Raw genomic sequence first — 22,533 nt, forward strand, 5'->3', positions numbered from 1 at the left:
GAAAGTAAAAGGAGAACAGATCCAGAAGTGCACGGGAACGCAAAAAGCACTATTTCCTGTAAAAACGTCAGTCGGTTTGTTTACATGTCATTTGAACAACACTGATTTAGCTGAAATATCACTAACTAATTATTAAAATCTATACATATTCAAATATTTCGTTGTTTACTTCCATTTTTTTTTACAAATGTAAGGTTATTTGGTTTCACCGCTTTCTGTTTTTGTTTGCACATGCAAATCAGCTGATCGTTTGACACTTTTCATGAACTTACAGGAAAAAAAACCCCGGACTAAATCCTGTAACTTCTGACTAGGAACAGTTGCTCAGTTACTCTCTCAAATGTGTTCCCACTTACAGGTTTTATGTCAATAGGAACGACTTCCTGTAAGTTCTGACTAAATCCTGTAAACCGGACTGCTATTGGAACAGACTAAATCTCACTATTCTGTTGATTTCGTTTTCCCCTTCCGATAACTTTTTGCTTCCGCGCTTGCCCAACACCGCTGTGCAAAGCTTTGCACGCGCAGTCGCCCGCACACATATGTGCTGATTTGGGCATCCCTACATTTGACTATAAGAAAAATGGAATCGATTTACAATACGTTTGAATTGCAAAGTATAATATGAACAAGTATTTATTTATTTATTTATTACATTCATTTGACCTATGTATATGCATTCACGTATATACATTTGAATTATGTATTGCAATATATACTAAAAGTAAAGTTAAAATTAATGCTTAAAAGATGTTAACCTGGTACATTTTTCCTTCTAAGCTATATAATAGTTTATGTATATTTAACTAAGATAGCATATTCTCGATGCTGTTGGAATGGACGTGATTCCAAGCAGTACCGTAAATATATCGCATAATAGGTTACAACCACTAATATGTTTCCCTTTTGCCAATGTTTTGGTAAGAACATTGCCGTATTCTCCTCTGATGGCACGTATTAAATTTGAATTTGTTGAGCTTCGTACTTCGCTCGGATGTGGTGATAACGTATGTCAATATGTTTGCTCTTCTTTTGAACTGTCGGATTTTTCACCATAAACTGAGCACCTTGATTGTCGCCGTATATAATGATATTTTACCAATTAGTTGCTTTTTTTAGATATCTTAAAACATGTTTCGCTGCTTGCATATGTTCTTCATGTGGATGAGTGTTGTATTGCGATAGCTTTGAAACCACATGAGCAATATCTGGCCTCGAAATGACAGCCAAATACATAAGAGCACCCATTAAACTCTGATATCGTTTTATATCCAAATATTCACATTGTTTATCACATTTCTTCAGTAGCATGCCTGATGCCCATGGAGTTGTTGGTGGCTTACAATCCGACATACCCCAACGCTTAAGAATCTCTTCAGTATACCGCTTCTGATGAATTATTATATCGCCATCTTGCCCATTTCTGTCGATTTCCATCCCTAAGTAAAACGATCTCGATCAGCCGCTTCCATATGCTTATTAAGATTTGCGCTTATTTCTTCCCACAGTATATATAGTAATAAACCTTTTTGAGTACTCCTCGGGGGTAAAATCTGATCAGGGTTGATAATGAGAAGGATCATGAATTTTGTTGATTCAGAGTTGTATACAAAATTATTCGGGTATGAAAGGGAGCAAAAACCGTACTATGGCAGAGTGGCACAAGTCATGACTGTGTAATAGTGCCCGAAACTATGGCAAAAGTGTAAAAACAGCAAATTTTTGTCTATTATTATAGATACTGGTATAGATTATCATAGTTCAGTGTATAATTTGTTATATTACACCGCACATGATAATGAACTGTTAATTGTGGAAAACGCTTGTAACTTGTAGATCACTCAAACTTGGGTGTGCTTAATGGACTGTCTGGGCGGATGTGCTGGCAGTCATTGGGATCTGTATAGCTATACAAACCTTGCTTTTTTTATAAAGACTTAAATATATTCGGAAATTTAGAATTTGGCTTGATAAATTCACAAAATTTACGGTTTTCATAAATAATTTAATCTTACAATGGACTTTTTTTTATTTTAAACTTACATTTAAGAAAACTCCATTCAATGCTATAATTACGATTTGAGTTTTCCAGTTTATAAAACACAAGCGTTATTTATGTACTTAACTTTTGATATTATTCTTCATTACGCATGAATATCAGCATACATTAAAGATGAATATTATACTTAGGCTGTGTGCGAGTTTACCTAAATTTTAGTACCTAAACTAATATTCCACTGGGAATTTCCAGCACTGCTACAATTTAGGAAAACAGGTGCTAAAACCATGATACAAAAAAGAAGGTAGTTTCATTGTCACTTTTCGGACGCCATATTAACTACCTGACAATTAAGCAGATTGTGACATTTCGTGCTGCCATACCTAGTCATCAATAATCATTTATTTATTTTGAAAAAATTATTTACAAAATTAAAAGGAATTTGTCTTCGATCTGAGCAATAACGAAAATGGAAATTCATACATCGCCATATTTAAGAAACAACCAACCAACTTTGTCTTTGAAACAAAAGACTGCTAAATATGTTGTCCACCGCAAAAATTAGTTATTATTAAATTCGTTTATTCTAAAGCCAATCACAGAAAAGGATTTGGATGTGCTTTGCAGTAAGGCTTTAATTTCGGTGCTTCATGATATGAAAGATAATATGATTATGGACGTGAGGAGCTATTCCCGATTGAACTGGCATCCAGAGTTTGGAAGTAAGTAGTTAGAGGGTAGCCCAATGCCTTAAGTGCAGCTTGTCTGTCCCCGCAGACATCTAAACTCATTCCCCTCCAGCTCGCCCCACACAGTGTTATACCGGCATCCGTTTCTTTCTAGTCTGCAGGTGGCCTTTAAGGCTTCCCTACGTATGAAGAAACAAAGTGACGGTAAGTGCAGCAGCGCATCCAGAGCAGCGCCGCGTGTTGTAGAGAAAGCTTCCGTACAGCACACGGCAGTAGTTCTTTGAAGTTTTGCAAGCAGACTTTCCATGCCCTTGATTGAGAATCTGCTCCACCATACCTGTTTACATTGCAAAAATGCTGCCAATTCTTTAGAGTTTTTGTGTTCCACGTTAGATTTCCACGATAGTTTCGTATACAGAATTACTTCTAGATACTTCACTTCGGGAGAACTCTGAATTTTGGCTCCTTTAACCTTCCATTCAACCTTCTCCGAAGCCTGGTTTCGGACTATGCTTTAATGACGAAATAGCTAACAGTACGTCTTTTTCGGACTATTAAAAAAAGAGTTTTGTTATGTAAATATATTTATTTTGCTTAAAATAAAATGAAAAAAAAGTTTTTTAATGAATAAATGTTTCAAAACTGGATTTTATTTTATTATTATTATTATATCTCTGCACATCGATATTATTCAAAGGGTCTTTTAAACGCCTGAGAACAACGTTCAAATTTGACTGTAGAACACATTAACTTCTAATTTTTTATGCACATTTTACTCTTTTATTAAATCCCAAATATTTAAAAGAAAATCTCCCTCTCAAAAAATTTCAATGTGGCAAAGCTATGCTTAATGTTTACATCTGGAGAAATGTCAAAAATCTGCTTTATAATCAAAAAATAGTGTAATGAAACTACCTTCTTTTTTGTATCATGGCTAAAACTGCGCGTGTTCGTTCGACAACCTAAATTGTTGCTTTTAATAAATATATCTATAAAATGAATAATTTTGCGGTAGCTTTGGGACTATTTAACAATATAATAAATTTGCAACAGAAAAGGAGAATGTTCCATCCTGGCATCTATAAAAGAATCCGTTTGCTCTTCTGACCCTGAATGCAAAAATCAAATAAATTTGTACTTACATCTTTCCGAATATTTTCTTTTTTGTGCCATAGCAATGATACAAATTATTTAAAACATCAAAAAATCGTTGTTCACTTAATCGCTCGCTCAAATATATTTGACTGTTCAATTTAGGTTGAAAAGTATGCTCGCAGAAAATCTAAATTGTTCCTCTTCACTGCGTTACCGACACTTTCCAGTGATTTAGGATTTTTCTCTATTTAGGTAGCAATTTAGACGTACTCGCACACAGCCTTAACCTACATTTTGTTCATAAATAACACATATGTAATTGTGTATATTTTATCCTCGAAATGCATGATTCAATAATACAAGGTTCGATAAACTGACAGTTGTCTCTCTCGCACCACTCCCTTAGCAGTGGCACCGTGTTGCTTCTTTGCAAATTTACATGGAAACAGTGTAGCTTTGGTGTGAAATAAAAGTATAAGCTTTTGTGCAATATGTTTATTTGTATATGCATATGAAGCATATTTAACTGATAAAAACCTAAGCATTGGATGTTTACATCAATCTCATAGTAGTCTTATTTTAATTTTGAGTCATTTTGCAGTTTTTATACGGCTAAATAGCATATAAATTACGTAATTCACGTGGATATATCAATATTACGTTCATCGTTTAAAATGCCAGATTTCCTGCAAATACATTAGAATTTACGAAAGGAATTTCCTACTAATTGCCTACTTTGCGTACTTTTCTACTACCGTTTTCGAAACAAGGGATTGCATTCTTGCCCTTTCTCTGTCCTTCGTAAATACAGCCTTTTGTAAGGGAGTGTCAAACCGCAGCTGTCAATAATTATCTAACCTTGTATTATTGAATCATGCTCGAAATGTACTTTTTCTAATCGTGAGGCGAAATTCCCCACAGTAAGTGTTACCGTGCGCGCAAAACGAACACGCTGCACACAATCCAAAAGTACTCCTCGGGGACCAAATGGTGAAAAACTACGAAAAGGTTTATTACTGTATATACTGTGTTTCGAAAAGGTTTATTACTGTATATACTGTGTTTCTTCCATCTCACGCTGACTCGGGCACGCAACATAAAGCGCTATAATACTTATTTTGTTTTTATGTCTCTTTACATAAAAGCGCGTATTCATAGTCCAGCCACTAAGTCGAAACTAATAAAGTTGCAACCTAAATTTAAGTACCAACTTAAAATTCACTTCTATTTATAGTTGCGTTTCAGACTTCTACTAAGTAGTTTTAACTTAGTTTTACGATATTGCAAAACGAGTGTGAAAATGTATCGATTTTTCTATACGATATTTTGGAAAAATTACATTTTTAATAAATAATATTAAGTTTGCTCATCCTTTTATGTAATTTTTACTTTCATTGCATGCTTTTGCAAAAGAATAAGGTATAAGTTTCTTGTTAATTGTGTGAAATTGCCAGAACTACCGCAATGATGTAAGGTCGATGTTTATCGAAAGCATGCTGTGAAATATACAAACACATATCTAAATGTAATGCACTAAGTTGCTTTAAACGAACAAGCTTGAAATTGTCTTATTATTTGAGCATTTATATATGTAAATCATTCCAATTATAAAATTGTGATGCATCCTTATTCGATTTGTAATACGCATTTAATTTCATCTTCCGATTCAAATGGATCGCTCTTTTTAAATTTCAACTTGAGATCACTCAATATTATCAAAATCAGGCTCTGCGAACTTATCTTTTAAATATTTCGTCTTTTTTTCCTTAATTTAATAAAATACTTCTTCCTAGTTACGACTTAATTGCAGCTTCAGCCGAAACTAAATTTTAAGTTGGTACTTAGCCAGAAAAGTCGAAATTAAGGCGACTATGAATAGCTTTAGTTGTAACTTAGGATAGTTTCGACTTAGTTGTGAACTAAATGTGACTATGAATATGCGCCATTGGATTTATCACTGTTTAGACACAGTTCATTTCTCTTCGCCCATGCAAAGATGGATGTAAAGTCATTATTAAGCCTTGTCTCTGTGGTCACCATCAGAGCGGCCGCTGTGGTGTAGTGGTAAGCAGTGCGCGCTTCCACTCCGCAGCACCTGGGTTCAAGCCCTGGTCAAAGCAACATCGCAAAAGAATTTAGAAGAGGTTTTTTCTTAACAGCGGTCGCCCCTCGGCAGGCAATGGCAAACCTCCGAGTGTATTTCTGCCATGAAAAACAGCTTCTCATTAAAATACAGTCGCCGTTCGGAGTCGGCGTAAAACTGTAGGTCCCTCCACTTTGTGCGACAACATCAAGGCGCACGCCACGAATCGGAGGAGAAGCTCGGCCAAACACTAACATGTATGTAAGCGCCAATCTATTATTATTATTATTACAGAGGTCACCTGTTTCCTCATTATTTCCAGACAGGTATAGTTGGATGTCATCCGCATATGCATGCATATATACATGAAGGCATGCAGAAAATATGTAATTTATAAAAAGACTGAACAGTAGTGGACCCAGGATAGAGCCTTCGGGTACACCAGCTAGCAGTGGTTTAAGACCAGAGGTATTAGTTCCAATTTTGACACACTGAGTTCCACCCGATAAGTAGCTCCGCAGTAAAAGTCAGTTGGCTTTTGTCGAAAGGTCCTCTAATGTCATCTAAGGATTTTAAGATTGCCGTGGAGCAGCTATGCTTTGCTCTCAAGACTGACTGAAACGGGGTATGGTAATGAGTTTGTTCAGACATCAATAACTCGAAGACTTTAGAGAGTGCGGGTAAGATACTAATAGGTCGAAAATCATTATGATTACACGCTGCCTTGGTTTTAGCAACTGGTGGAACCGTGCCAACTTTCCACGCATCAGGGAAACATGATGTTGTGATACTCAGGTAGGTTCTGGTATCCGAGTGAAAGTGAATTTGGAAATGAATCCAAATCCGAGTGAATTTAATTTTGGTGTTCTGGAAACCGAAAAATTTGTTCATTTTCGCACTCGGATTGCATTCACCCTAATAATAAACTTTACATCTGACATCTGCCAATTTAACACAATCTAACAAACTTTTAGCAAGCAAAGTTGTCAGTTAAACACAAATAAATAACAAAGATTTAAATGAAAAACTAAAAATGAGTGCTTTAATTGCGTTTGCTACCATATTTATGGAAACTGAGGAGCATGCAGAAGAAGCCCTTAATAGAAGAATACTGCGGGAGCATTCCAATCGATTAGAGGTTCCTGAATCGGTGTAAGTATGTAATATTTGCAAGAAGTTCAAATGTTCAACAAATTTCGTAGTTTCGTGGTCGAATTCAGAGTCAACAAAGATGCCTTTATTATGCTGTTGAACGTTGTTGACCCTCACATAAAAGGCACATCCATTCCAACGCAACTGCAACTGGTAGCTACTTTGAGATTCTTAGCTGAAGGCGGTTTTCAGAAAGTAGTGGGAAAAGATAGCTACATTGCAATGGGGCGAAGTACGGTGGCTAAAGTAACAAAACGACTGCTCAAAATTTTAGAAAGGCATTTATGTCCACATTGGATTGACGGAAGATGAGCTGGCTAAATCGAAACAACATTTCCAGCAAAAATTTGGCATTCCGGGGGTTATTGGATGTATAGTCGGAACGCATATACAAATAACAAAGCCACATAAAGAGCACAGTCTTTTTTATAACTGAAAAGGATATTTTAGTATCAATGCAATGATCGTAAGTGTTGTAACTTTTGAAGAAAATGATTCTCTGTGTATTTGAGCTAAATGGTTGAAACCATTTGTTTTAGATTTGTGACTACAATATGGTTATCAAAGCACTTGATGTTCGCCGCCCCGGATCAAGCCATGACGCTTTAATTTGGAGTGTTAGTAGAGCTCAGGACTATTCCCAGCGGCGATACGAAAACGGAGATCGGTCTTGGCTCTTGGGTGATGCTGGTTATGCTCTTCAACCATATTTGCTAACACCATACCGAGACCCACATGTTGGCACAGCACATCATACTTTTAATCAAAAACATTCTTCGACACGCAACGTTGTTGAGAGAACGATAGGTGTTTTAAAAAGCCTGTTTAGATGCCTAGCTCGCTGTCTTCAATACCAACCACAAAAGGTGGTACAAATAGCAAATGTTTGCTGCGCTTTGCATAATGTTTGCAAACACTACAAAGTGCGAGAGTTAATTGAGTTTGACATTGAAGACGATGAAAATGAATCTGCTGTTGCTGAGGAATTATTAACCGAGTCTACACTTGATGAGGCGATAATGATACGAGAGAATATAGCCACTCACCTTCATACAAATACCTGAAAATTTAATTCATCTCCTTAAATAAAACAACATTTATATTTAAAATAAAATATAGTTCACTTTTTATTGAAACAAAAGTTAAATTTCCTATTAAAAAAAATAACATATGTACATTAAAAAACTATTTACAAAAAATATTTACAGATAATTATTTACAGATAGATATTTACATAAAACTGGATATTTACAAAGGTGGAGAGTGTATCTAATTACTTGATTTGGAGTGGTATTTCAAGTACATTTTTAACTCCTCTAACTCACACTCTTTTGTGTTTGAGCTCATTCTCCGTGTGACGCAGCCTCTCCATTCGGAGATGGTTCCTTTTTTTCTCCTGATTACCTTCTTGTATTGCAACTGTCATTTCATTCACAGCTTCGCATAGAATTTGTATGCCGGTGCTTACTTAGTTTGTGGCGTCTACATTGTCCTGCAATCCATCAACCAAACTTTTCATGGCACTTGTCTGCTCCCCAATATTAGTCTTAAGCTGGGATCACACGAGTTGTACATTTGGCTAAAAATTTGTCAAATTCATAGACAAATCATGTGAACGCTAAATTACATTTGTCATTTATCAGAAAAGCCAAATATTTGCCTTCTTGTGGCAAATGAAAAACAACCCTGGTGGCCAAATCGTGTGAACGCAATGCTGCTACATAAGCCAAATAAAAATTATGCAAATGACCAAATATCTGATTTGCCACTTGATGACAAATGCCAGTGACAAATATACAAATATTGTTGAGCGGTATTGCCATTTCGTGCTTGTGAACCTTTGTATTTTCCAATTTTGGTAAAATTTTAATATAATATTCGTATCCGAAAACTATCGAAAAATATCACGTTATTTGAAAACAATAATTTTAAAATATTTGCTCAAACTGAACATTTGAAAAGTTCGACAGTAGCTGAGTGTGCAGAGAAGCGTGCAACTATTTGTAACCTTCATGAGGTTCCAGGTTCTTATGCCGGCAGACGAACATATTAAAAGTGTATGTAATTAATTTCTGAGTATAATTAACTATGAAAAAGCATATTTGAAGTTCAGAATGAAAAATTTCAGATAACCAACCGGAAAAGTATTCGTTTCACACCCCTTCGAGGCACTTTACTATTCACCTTTCTTTCAGTTTTCGGATCTCTTTCCGCAGTTTTTGCTGGCTATACACATATACATACATGCATATCGTCGTATAAAGTACAAAACCGCGTATCGTCATTCTGCAAAATCACGTAACTGACATTTGCTGCCAAAAATTGAATTTGCTTCCAGAAGCTGTTGGCTCAATCCTTATCCATTCGTCTTGAAATATACTATCCAGAAATGCGATTGCTTTATAAAAAAGAGAACCATTTTGAAATATGAGTGTTTTTACTATCTAGATAATAATTTATGCAACCTCACATAGGCGGCTTCGTATTTTGTTGGTACGCGGTTTTGTACTTTAAACGACGATATACAGATTATTAACGGCGATCTAAATTACACTGGGTGACAAAAAAAAATTTATATAGTTTCACACTTGTTGTAGGTCTATTCAAGCAGTAAAATCTGCATACTCAGAATTTTAAATACACCCTCAAAATCTAGACTTAAGGTCAAAAACCGCGTTTTTCAAAGGGTGACGCACAGGTATACTTGCTCGTAACTTTATTTCTGTTTACCCAGTGAAAAATACGTATTTATGTATGTGATTCAAGATAAGACATTTCGCTGCTTACAACAATGTTTAAATTGATAATTTATCTTAAGAAATGGCAAAGGAATCAGTGATCGGACTAAAAAAAATTTGTGTGGTAGAATCTAAAAAAAAAATGTGGTAGATTTCAAAAAAATTTGGTAGATCTCAGGTTTTGGATCAAACTTTGTACAAAAATTAAAAAAAATCTGCAAGGTTTCTCCTAAATTGCAAACATTTTAATTAGAATATAAAACAAAATTAATTTTAGTATAATAAAGTGCAAGATTGAACTTGATAAAAATTGCGTTGGTTTTGGCAATTTTTTTCCTTGACAGTTTCGAACATATTTTGAAAGATTTCTGCAACCTTGCAGAGTGCTGCCAGCTTTTCTTTTTATCACATCACGATGTAGCGAACAAATGTGGCTCGTTCCAGAAATGCTACTTGTTATTTGCCGATTTTGACAATTCTCAAGTAAAAGTAAACAACGCTTTAGAAATTTGAGATGCACTGAAATTTGCTAATGCTTTCACAAAAATCGCCGGTTTTTATCATTTTCGCTATTAATTCTTTTTATAAATCATATATTTTGCAATTTAACACAATAAAACCATGTTGATGTCGTAAAATTGAATAGTGAGAAAATTTACTATTTTACAGTTTATTTTATCCTCCCATTCTGCCTGTTGTTAGTGTTTAGTGTTGGACAATTTTTGCTCTTAAAATTAAGAAAATTAAGTTGAGCAAAAATAAAACTACTCAAAAACGCGAATATGTGGTAGATTTCAGACCTTGTGTGGTAGGTGTGCTCAAAAAAGTGGCAGATCTACAACAATGTGGTAGAAGTCCGATCACTGATTCCTTACAGAGTATATCGATGGCTGAGTGGAAGATCGACCTATCTCGGCAACCAATGCGAAAACGCCCTATCTCAGAAAATTATTTAACAACGCGCTATCTCAGAATACTCAGAATAAGTATTTTTCCTCGGACAAACAGTCAAATGTCAAGTGAGTAGGACGTGTTTGTGCGGTGCTCCTGAGTTTTCACATATTTTGCGTGTGTTACACTGATATTTTCCATTTATTGATTTGGTGCTACACCGCGTGCGCTTCTGATACGAATTGTTTCCGATCAGCTTTATACCTGAGACTCATTGTCTTTCGCACCTGAATATGCAATCAACGCGCAAGAATTCACGCAAACCACCAACCTCACCAAAAACTCCGCTTACTCCCTCATCCACTATCGTTGATAAAGTTGAGCGAAAAATTGACGAGCTGAGAACCACCGTTGTCGCAGAGTTGACTGATGTAATGAAAAAAATCCGAGGAAAGGGTAATGCAGAAAATTGGTGAGTTAGCTGCAGAAACTGCAAATTTAAAGATGTGCATAGCAGAAATTGAGAAGAGAGTGACAAAAGTTGAGATTACGTGTGCTGACGTTCTAACCCTACGCAGTGAACTAGTTGCTGCTCGGGTAAAACTCGGAGAGCTTGAAAGCAGCGCAGTAGCCACTGATGTCATTATCAACGGTATACCCCAAGCAGCTAATGAGAACCTCTCTGGTGTATTCTCTAAAGTCTGCGATGCTGTTCAGCACAAAACTCCGCCGCTGCGTGATGTTTTTCGACTGCGAAAAGCAAAAACCATTGCGCAGAAAAATAACAATCATGCGCCCATAATTGTTAAGTTGTTCTCTGCACACGATCGAAGTCAACTATTCAAATCAATTGCTGCCTTCTGCAAATCGAAGAAGAGGTCGCTTTCACTTGCCGATATTGAACAGCCTGGGTATGGAAAGATTCATGTGCATGAGAGCCTGCCTACTACATTGCGGGAAGTAATGTCGTATGCTTCTGAGCTAAAGAGAAAGAAGGTACTGGCGTCAGCACTCTCCATCCGCGGTAATGTCTTTGTGAGGTTAAAGCCAAAAGAAGAGCCCAAAATTGTGAAAACGAGAGCCGAATTAAATGCTCTTATTAGTACTAGTAAAACGTAATTGTGGACTTTAAAAATCATTGCGTTACATACATATGTTTTTTATTTTTTTTTCTCTTCTCATTATGCTTAGTTTTTATTGTAAGTTAGGCTCAAATTGTATATTCTCTTACCTTCTCTTTATTCCCTTTCTCTTCCATATAATCTGCTCTAGCTTAACCTCAGCTACCTCCATATATTTTATCTCGTCTGTATGTATTCACTGCCAATTTGAGGTGCAAAGCACAATGTTTGAATATTATGACTGGCCATGAATCAGTTTTTGGCTCTAATGATTTAAACTTAAAAACGACTTTGAAATTAGTAAGTGATTATCATCCCGGATTTCAGGTATGCCACTTAAATGCCAGAAGTTTAAATGAAACCAAACTCGATTACTTGAATTATATTTTTGAGACTACTAATATTGACGTTGTATGTGTGACAGAGACATGGTTTCGGAATGACCATGACGATTGCTTATATAATTTATGCAACTTTGCTTTGGTGAGGAATGATAGACATTGTGACAAGCGAGGAGGCGGTATTGCGATATATCATAAAGGTTCAATGCAGTCTAAAATTGTGCATAAGTCTGATCCCCTGGATAGTGTAGAATATCTAATGGTTGAGTTTGCTGATAAATTACAACGCTGCCTTCTGGTTTGTGTATATAACCCTTGCAAGTATTTTGATTTAAGCAAATTATTTTCAAATGTATCTAAATATAGTGCAATCTATGAACACATTTTTCTGTGTGGTGACTTAAATATTGATTTGCTTGCGAAAAACGAACGTGCTAGTAATTTATTAGACAATATGTCAAGCGTCGGGTTAAATGTAATAAATAAATTTCCTACTCGTTTTGGTCCTCATTGTAAACCTAGCTTACTTGATTTGTTTTGCGTCTCCAATATGTACTGTGCCTTGCACTTTGAGCAGCTCTCGTTGAGTGGTATAAGTGATCACGATTTACTTTTTCTGTGCTATCATTTAAAGTTTAGTGCCCCCCTCAGTCCGTCACCTGATTTGCTGTATTTTAGAGACTTTAATAGAATAAATATAAATAACTTAGCAGCTGAAGCTTCCGCTCTTCCATGGAATGATTGCTGGTTTTTTAGCCGATATTAATAAAAAGGTGCAACATTTCTCCAACCTTGTTAATTATTTATTTGACAAATATGTACCCATAAGAAAATGGAAAATTAACAATAACAAGCAACCCTGGTTTACAAAAGAGGTGCTTAGGGCAATAAGGATTCGCAACAGAAGTTATTCGGTCTGGAAAAATGATCAATGCAATGAAAATTGGGTTGCTTTTAAAGTTCTACGTAATAAAGCCACCTCCATTACGCGACAAGCCAAGAAAAGCTATTACCAAAGCAAACTTGATTGTAGTCTCCCTCCTAAGGTGTTGTGGAACAACTTAAAGCATCTTGGGGTAAAATCTAGCTCAATATCGGAATGCCAACTTGACGTAAATGTAATGAATGACTACTTTTCTATAAGAACTTCAGAAAGTAAAGCTTTTGAACCTGACCGTGATCTTTTGTGTGATAAGGGAAGCAAATTTGATTTTTCTCATGTGATGGAATCCGACGTTATACCATGTATTTTATCCATTAAGTCGAATGCGATAGGTGAAGATAAAATCAGCTTAAGATTTATTAAACTTCTTTTGCCGTACATTATTTCACCTTTGACTCATATTATAAATTTTTCCTTAACGTCGCTAACGTTTCCGGACAGTTGGAAAGTAGCTAATGTAATACCTGTCGCGAAAAAATGCAATGCAATCTTGCCTTCAGACTATCGTCCTATAAGTATTCTGCCGTCATTATCGAAAGTTTTTGAAAAAACTAATTTTAAGCCAGATTATGGGTTATATGTCTGAAAAGTGCCTTATTTCTGAATACCAATCAGGTTTCCGGCGGGGGCATAGCTGTTCTACTGCAATGCTTAAAGTTCTTGAGGATATAAGGCCACACTTCGATAAAGGACACCTCACAATCCTCACTTTGTTAGATTTCTCAAAAGCGTTTGACACTGTGTGTCACAACATTTTACTCGAAAAGCTCGAAAAATATTTCGGTTTCGGCCATAATGCACAAAAATTAATGAAAAGTTATCTGTCAAATAGATGGCAGAGAGTAGTATCGAAAGGATCCCGCTCTGAGTTATCGGCAATAACATCTGGTGTTCCGCAAGGTTCTATCCTTGGTCCAGTTTTATTTAGTTTGTACATTAATGATATAGTAAAATGTTGTAAAAATGTTGATATTCATATATATGCAGATGACGTACAAATATACTTATCTGCGCCAATAGGTCTCTCAGAGGATTTGATAGTCAGAATTAATGAAGACTTAGAATCAATTTCCCTATGGTCAAAGCGAAACAGGCTAAACTTAAATGCATCTAAAACGCAAGCTCTAGCCTTATCCCATGTGCAATATAATCTTGAAGACGTCTCGCCAATTATCTTGAATGGCTGCGCTATAAAATATGAGAGTGTTGTTAAAACCCTAGGTTTTAAACTAAATGGGGCTCTTACATGTAAGGACCATGTCAATACGTCAGTAAGCAAGTCATACTTTGTGTTGAGGCAGCTATGGAGAACTGCTGCTTATATTCCGCAAACTACTAAACTGAAGCTTGTAAAGGCCTTAATAGTGCCTATAATATCTTACCAAGAATTAGTCTATGGTCATTTAGACAAAGCTTCCCTGCATAAGTTACAATTAGTTCTTAATAACGCTGCTAGATATATTTACTTAAAACGGAAGTTTGACCACATTTCGGAGTTCTCAATAAATATTCTTGGTTGTAGCTTGTCAAAATTTTTCGACCGTCGTTCAGTGCTATTTTTACATAGGCTAATCTACAGCCGATGCCCGAAATATCTTTTCTCTAAATTAACATTTGCACAGTCCAGTCGCACGCGTAACCTCATTGTACCACAGTCCAAGTACTCAGTGACGTCAGAAATGTTTTTCGTTAGAGCCGTAAAATTATGGAACCTGTTACCAGTTGAATTAAAATTAGAATGCAATCCAAGGCGCTTCAAATTTGCAGTTTACACTCTCTGTCTATTCTAACCTTCTAGTCGATTACTTTCAACCCTTCATGTAACTCTTTTTCCCTTCGCCTAAATGTATCTTGTTTTATATCTAATTTTATTTTAAGAATTTGTATCCATAGATTTAAGTTTTCAAACATGTATACTATATATCTGCACTGTAAAAGACTAGGTCTTATTTGTGTGTATCTGAATAAATGAAAATGAAAAAAATAAAGTTACGAGCAAGTAACTTTTTTTTTAAAAAAAACGCATAAAATTTGCAAAATCTCATCGGTTCTTTATTTGAAACGTTAGATTGGTCCATGACATTTACTTTTTGAAGATAATTTCATTTAAATGTTGACCGCGGCTGCGTCTTAGGTGGTCCATTCGGAAAGTCCAATTTTGGGCAACTTTTTCGAGCATTTCGGCCGGAATAGCCCGAATTTCTTCGGAAATGTTGTCTTCCAAAGCTGGAATAGTTGCTGGCTTATTTCTGTAGACTTTAGACTTGACGTAGCCCCACAAAAAATAGTCTAAAGGCGTCAAATCGCATGATCTTGGTGGCCAACTTACCGGTCCATTTCTTGAGATGAATTGTTCTCTGAAGTTTTCCCTCAAAATGGCCATAGAATCGCGAGCTGTGTGGCATGTAGCGCCATCTTGTTGAAACCACATGTCAACCAAGTTCAGTTCTTCCATTTTTGGCAACAAAAAGTTTGTTAGCATCGAACGATAGCGATCGCCATTCACCGTAACGTTGCGTCCAACAGCATCTTTGAAAAAATACGGTCCAATGATTCCACCAGCGTACAAACCACACCAAACAGTGCATTTTTCGGGATGCATGGGCAGTTCTTGAACGGCTTCTGGTTGCTCTTCACTCCAAATGCGGCAATTTTGCTTATTTACGAAGCCATTCAACCAGAAATGAGCCTCATCGCTGAACAAAATTTGTCGATAAAAAAGCGGATTTTCTGCCAACTTTTCTAGGGCCCATTCACTGAAAATTCGACGTTGTGGCAGATCGTTCGGCTTCAGTTCTTGCACGAGCTGTATTTTATACGGTTTTACACCAAGATCTTTGCGTAAAATCTTCCATGTGGTCGAATAACACAAACCCAATTGCTGCGAACGGCGACGAATCGACATTTCACGGTCTTCAGCAACACTCTCAGAAACAGACGCAATATTCTCTTCTGTACGCACTGTACGCATTCGTGTGGTTGGTTTAATGTCCAATAAAGTAAACTGAGTGCAAAACTTGGTCACAATCGCATTAATTGTTTGCTCACTTGGTCGATTATGTAGACCATAAATCGGACGTAAAGCGCGAAACACATTTCGAACCGAACACTGATTTTGGTAATAAAATTCAATGATTTGCAAGCGTTGCTCGTTAGTAAGTCTATTCATGATGAAATTTCAAAGCATACTGAGCATCTTTCTCTTTGACACCATGTCTGAAATCCCACGTGATCTGTCAAATACTAATGCATGAAAATCCTAACCTCAAAAAAATCACCCGTTATATGCTTCAACCTATTTACCTTCAGCCCAGATGAGGGTGTATTCAAAATTCTGAGTACCTGTGCGTATATATTATTTTTGTTTATTTCACTTCAAATCTCACGAAATCATAAATGCAAAAGTATGGTTGACACCGGATCATCTGTTTAAGTATTTATGACCAAATGGTTAAATCGTGTGAATTGGGACACGAATTTCGATACGATACGATACCATATCGATACTTTTGGCATTCGATTCCGATATTTTCTACTCGATAGTTTTAAAACGATATTTTTTGGAATCGAGTACCAGAACGCTAGTATCGTATCGAATGTCATAAACTCACATTCCAACACAGAGGGAAAAAATTTTAGAATTAAAAAAAACGTGCTAAATGAAAAAAATACGCATATGGAAGAGCACCAACCCAACTCGTTTTTGAGTATATACGTTATAAAATATGTGGTTGTGAAGTGCACAGATGCTTTTTCGTAATTAAGAAGAAGAAAAAAATTAATTTTATGTTCCGTCTGATGGTAATTGAACCCGGACCCGCTTGGCCGCAACCAATTGTATCAAGCGTCTTTGCACACTCAGCTACAGCCATACATGTAAAGCTGTTTTCAAATGTTGAGTTTGAATCAACATCACAGCGCGCGATTAGTGCATTATGTCATACCATGTATGTGTGTATGTGTTGTCACCGCTGTGCATGCTTTGTATACATATAATTTCTTAATTACATATGAAAAAGCATCAGAGACGTGCAAAACGCCATCCGTGTAGTGAAAAATGCTTCATTTTAATACGGGCGTATTTATATGTACGTAGTGTATGTATAATGGAAAAATCCATTTTGTTAAGACTTTTCACTTGATTTAAATACGAACATTTTTAAACGGTAATCAAATAAAAAACTTTTATTCTTAAAACGGGTTTTTTTTCTCAGTAAAGGATAATGTTATTAACAGCTCAACCAAATATTAACGGCGAGAGTTTTTCTACGCACGAACGCAAGTTTTTCTCATTTGATAAGCCCAAATCAATTTGCGTGCGTGATGTCTCAGAGTTGCATTACTGTCAAATTTACAGAAGTTTTCTGAGAAAAATTTGAATTCATAGTCGCGCCAAAATGCCAATTGAGCATAAACGTCAAATCGAAATGTCATGCAAGACAAATCTTGGAATTTGAGTTAGCTTTTTACGCACGCATATAAGGTTGGCAAGGAGTGCAATGGGGTATAGTCGTTGCGCTGGGTATGCAGTTACAGTTACATGGCTATACTCAATCTGACTCTTGCGTCCTCGTTCGCGCACTCTGGGCAACGTGAGCAACCCATGTGCGAGATGCGGTAACCAATCCGAGTGGAGCCTTGGGTCACGGCAGAAAGAGAGGGAGTTTCGGTGGGGCCACTCCGACTTATTCGGTTTAAGGGCTCACTGAAGTCTGCAGTGTCTGTTCACCAGTAGGTGCGGCTGCAAACGGGTGTCTGCTTGGAGCAAGTGGCTCGCTATATAAACGTGTATTTGGTTGCGAAACCACCCCCATCCCAGCAATGGGTTGTGCGCTGGGCTTGGGACCCGCCACGTAAAAACCACTTCCAGTGAAGAAGCAAGGCAAAGCCTCGGATGAGATCCCCCCTTATGATGACGACCACGGCAAACGTTTAAAGGACTACGATTTGAGGGCATGCACCTGGAATGTCCGGACCCTTAATGGGGAAGGTGCCTCTGCCCGGCTGGTTGATGTCCTCGTAAGGACAAAAGCTGACATCACCGCCATCCAAGAAATGCGTTGGACGGGGCAAGGCAAGCAATGTCTGGGGCCTTGCGTGGTCTACTACAGCTGCCATGTAAAGGAGCGCAAATTCGGAGTTGGATTTGTGGTGGGAAAGAGACTCCGTCGCCGAGTACTGTCGTTCACCCCGGTGGACGAGCGTCTAGCCACAATCCGCATCAAAGCGAGATTCTTCAACATCTCGCTCATCTGCGCCCATGCCCCGACGGAAGAGAAGGATGAGGCATCCAAGGATCTCTTCTATGAGCGCTTGGAGGGCACGTACGAGCGCTGCCCCCGTCATGATATCAATGCCAGGGTGGGCAAGGAGGGATCTTTGGAACCACCGTCCGAAAATTCAGCCTTCACGGCGAAACGTCCGACAACGGAATGAGCCTGATCGACTTCGCCGGGGCCCGAAACATGGTAGTATGCAGTACTAGGTTCAAGCACAAAAAGATCCATCAAATTGAAAAACGAGAAACCAAATCGATCATGTTGTGAAAGACGGAAGGCACGCTTCCAGGCTCAAACATCGACTCAGACCACTATCTTGTTGCAGCCAAGATACGCACCCGCCTCTGTGCAGCCTAAATATGCAAGGAAAGTTTAACGTCGAAAAGCTGCAATCACAACAGACAGCCAGCGCTTTCGCTACTAGACTCTCACACCTGCTCTCAGAGAGCACTCTTCAACAAACCGACATATGCGAGAAGTGGAACCACATTTCCCGCTCATTAAGTACCGCCGCCGATGAAGTAGTCGGATTTCAGCGAGCCCGAAAGAACAACTGGTACGATGAGGAGTGTCAGGAAGCTGCAGCGAAAAAAGATGCCGCCTACAGGGCCACGCTACGATCGGGCGCTACGCGCGCTATGTGGGACCGCTATAGGGATCTGAAGAGGGAAGCGAGACGTGTTTGCCGCAATAAGAAGAGAGAGGCCGAAATACGTGAGTGCGAAGAGCTTGAAATGCTATCCGACAGGAAGAATGCCCGAAAAAGTTACCAGAGATTTAGGCGACTTACGGAAGGTTTAAACACCGGGGCGTATTCCTGTAAGAACAATAATGGCGACCTAGTAACTGATGTCCAGAGCGTACTTAAATTATGGAGGGAACACTTTTCCGCCCTACTAAATGGTAGCAGCACGGAAAGTTGGGGGGATGAAGAACCCGAGCCCCCAGTCGATGATGACGGAATCGATGTTCCACCGCCTGACTATGACGAGGTACGTATAGCAATAACGCGGCTGAAAAACAACAAAGCCGCTGGAGCTGACAGCTATTGAAGTACGGCAGCGAGGAGTTGATAAGGTGCGTGCATCAACTCTTGTGCAGAATATGGTCAGATGAACGCATGCCCGACGACTGGAATTTAAGTGTGCTCTGCCCAATCCACAAGAAAGGTGACCCCGCCATTCGCGCCAACTACCGCGGGATCAGCCTTCTAAGCATAGGTTACAAGGTCTTATCGAGCGTATTGTGTGAAAGACTGAAGCCCATCGTCAATGAACTGATTGGGCCTTAGCAGTGTGGCTTTAGACCTGGCAAATCCACCATAGACCAGGTATTCACAATACGCCAAATCTTGGGAAAGACCCGCGAGAAAAGGATCGACACTCTCCACCTATTTGTCTTCGACTTTAAAGCCGCTTTTGACAGCACTAAAAGGAGTTGCCTATACGCCGCTATGTCTGAATTTGGCATCCCCTCAAAACTCATACGGCTGTGTAAAATGACGTTGGGCAATACCACCAGCCCCGTCAGAATTTGGAAAGACCTCTCCGAGCCGTTCGCCACGAAACGGGGTTTCAGACAGGGCGACTCCCTTTCATGTGACTTCTTTAATCTGATGTTGGAGAAGATAATAAGAGCTGCAGAACTGAACCGCTCAGGAACAATTTACTACAAGAGCGTGCAATTGCTGGCGTATGCCGATGACATCGACATCATCGGTAACAAAAACCGCGAAGTCTGTTCTGCCTTTTCCAAGTTGGATAGGGAAGCAAAGCGAATGGGTCTGGTGGTAAACGAGGACAAGACGAAGTATCTCCTGTCATCAAGCAAACAGTCAGCACATTCGCGCCTTGGCACCCACGTCACTGTTGACAGTTTCAATTTCGGGAAAGTAGAGAATTTCGTTTACTTGGGAACCAGCATTAACACCGATAATAATGCCAGCATTGAAATCCAACGCAGAATCACTCTTGCCAACAAGTGCTACTTTGGACTGAGTGGGCAATTCAGGAGTAAAGTCCTCTCTCGACGTACGAAAACCACGCTCTATAAGTCACTCATCATGCCTGTGCTGGTATATGGCGCAGAAGCATGGAGAATGACAACATCCGATGAGGTGGCTCTTGGAGTGTTTGAGAGAAAGATTTTGCGGAAGATTTACGGGCCTTTACGCGTTGGCTACGGCGAGTACCGCAGACGATGGAACGATCAGCTGTATGAGCTTTACAACAATATGAACATAGTGCAGCGAATTAAAATACAGCGGCTCCGCTGGCTTGGTCATGTCGTTCGAATGGACCCCGACGCTCCAGCTCTGAAAGTATTCAACTCGGTGGAGAAGGACTTGGCTCCAATTGGCGTCAGTTGGCACAGAAGAGAAACGACTGGCGTGCTTTGCTGAACTCGGCTAAAATCGCTTAGGCGGTAACAGCGCCAAAAGAGAAGAAGAAGAAGATATAAGGTTGGCATGTAACAATTCTTCTCGATATAAATTGGGCTTTAAAGTGCAGAAATTTGTACTATGGTTGGGATTGCATGTGGTGGGATTTGAACTCGCGGCCGCGGTGTTTAAGTCAACACCTCAATCTCTACGTGTTGTAATGATAATAAAGTCCGGCGCTTACACAATATCTTAGTGTTTGGCCGAACTTCTCCTCCGATTTGTCGCGTGGGCCTTAATGTTGTGGCACAAAGGGGGTGCCTACAGTTTTATGTCGACTCTGAACGGCGATTGTATTTTATGGGAAACTGTTTTTCATTTTCAAGGTTTGCGCACTTCTAACCACTACACCCCAGTGACCTATATGCGAGACCTATATTCAGATACATTTTTTGGTTTTTGGTATCGATATTTGGAATATCGAGTCTTTTTATTCCGATATTAATGGGTACCCGATATTTTTAAAGCTATACTTTAAATGCATGAACCAAAAATACAAGATCACGTAAGAACGCGACGTTGTATTTGTAACTGGTTTTGAGAAAAAAGTTTGCGAAAGCGGGTTCGTCAGCTGAGCGCTTGTTTACAGCACAGGCACCACTATTTTACACTTTTATTCAAGTAAAGAAGAGTGAATTCAACATGACAACACGTTTTAAAGCATTTTGTTGCATCATTTTACCTAAATTGTGCGTTTAAAGTGGCTGACACTAATTTTGGCTAATTTTGGTTTTCGTTGTTTTCTTTGCTTTGTTTACTTTTCGCTCGTTTTCCAGTGAAACAAGATGGCGTAGAACCCGCTAAAAAAATCGACTTTTTTCACTCTCTTGTTCTTACGTGATCTTGTGTCTTTCGTTCATGCTTTAAATGAGTACCATATCGATACTTTCGGTTCGATATCGTGTCCCTACGTGTGAATGAATGTGGACAATATTTGTCACTTTACTGCTGTGCGCAAATATGTGCCAAATCATTTGGATCTTTGGCAGACAAATCGTCTGATCGCAAAACAAATCATTTGTACATCGCTATCCAAATGCGCAAATGTGGACAAATCAAAATTTGGCATTTTGCGTACAAATGTACAAATCGTGTGATCCCTGCTTTAAGTGAGTCGAAAACTGCAGACTCACGCCTTCGGAACCGTGTTGAAGCAGCGGCACTAGTAGATGGTATATCGTCACTGGAAGCCTCCGAAGAAATCTCATTGCTGCCAGTTGGTGCACCGAAGTCTGCCACATAAACGGGCAATTGCATCCTCTGTTTTCGTAGGGACATGCTTGTTGAATGGACCTCCTCCGGTTGCCTTAGCTTCGGTGTTGTTGTGAGCTACTTTTTCCTGACGAAGGCCTTCCAATCCATCCAAACCTATTAAAATATTTACATTATAAAAGGTCGATTAACGTAGAAAAAATTAACTTCTTCACCTTTTTCCAGCCAGACATATCCTTATGTGGTGGGCCGTGGGCATTCAAATCTTCTGCCAGCTCCTTCCAGAGTGCATCTACTTTGGCTTTGTCACCTTTCACGAAGCCTCGAGCGATGTCCCGGTGGTTCTCCATGAATTGGAGAAGGTTTGTTATTTTGTTACTCTTTTATTCTTATTAGTTTTAATATTAATGTATCTCAATAATAATTTAAAATTTACTCACAAGTGAATTAAATCCGAAGATTTTTTCGCGGACTCGTTTCAGAACATCCAAATTCACTCGAAATTCATTTTGGAAAAAATGTGGAAATGAAACTCGGAAAGTGAAACACA

The 22,533-nt window shown here is 38.5% G+C and overlaps 1 protein-coding gene across 1 annotated transcript; it reads left to right on the forward strand.

Moving 5' to 3' along the window:
• The first annotated feature begins 6,878 nt into the window (after window positions 1-6,878).
• LOC118749360 (putative nuclease HARBI1) lies at window positions 6,879-8,082 on the forward strand. The gene is made up of 2 exons (XM_036484154.1): window positions 6,879-7,484; window positions 7,558-8,082. Exons 1-2 carry the CDS (start codon window positions 7,479-7,481, stop codon window positions 8,080-8,082), a joined length of 531 nt encoding a protein of 176 aa, XP_036340047.1. The 5' UTR covers window positions 6,879-7,478.
• Window positions 8,083-22,533: the final 14,451 nt, after the last annotated feature.

This window comes from Rhagoletis pomonella, unplaced genomic scaffold (genome assembly GCF_013731165.1).
Source record: "Rhagoletis pomonella isolate Grant_MI unplaced genomic scaffold, Rhpom_1.0 Rhpom_scaffold_00015, whole genome shotgun sequence".
Lineage (NCBI taxonomy): Eukaryota > Metazoa > Arthropoda > Insecta > Diptera > Tephritidae > Rhagoletis > Rhagoletis pomonella.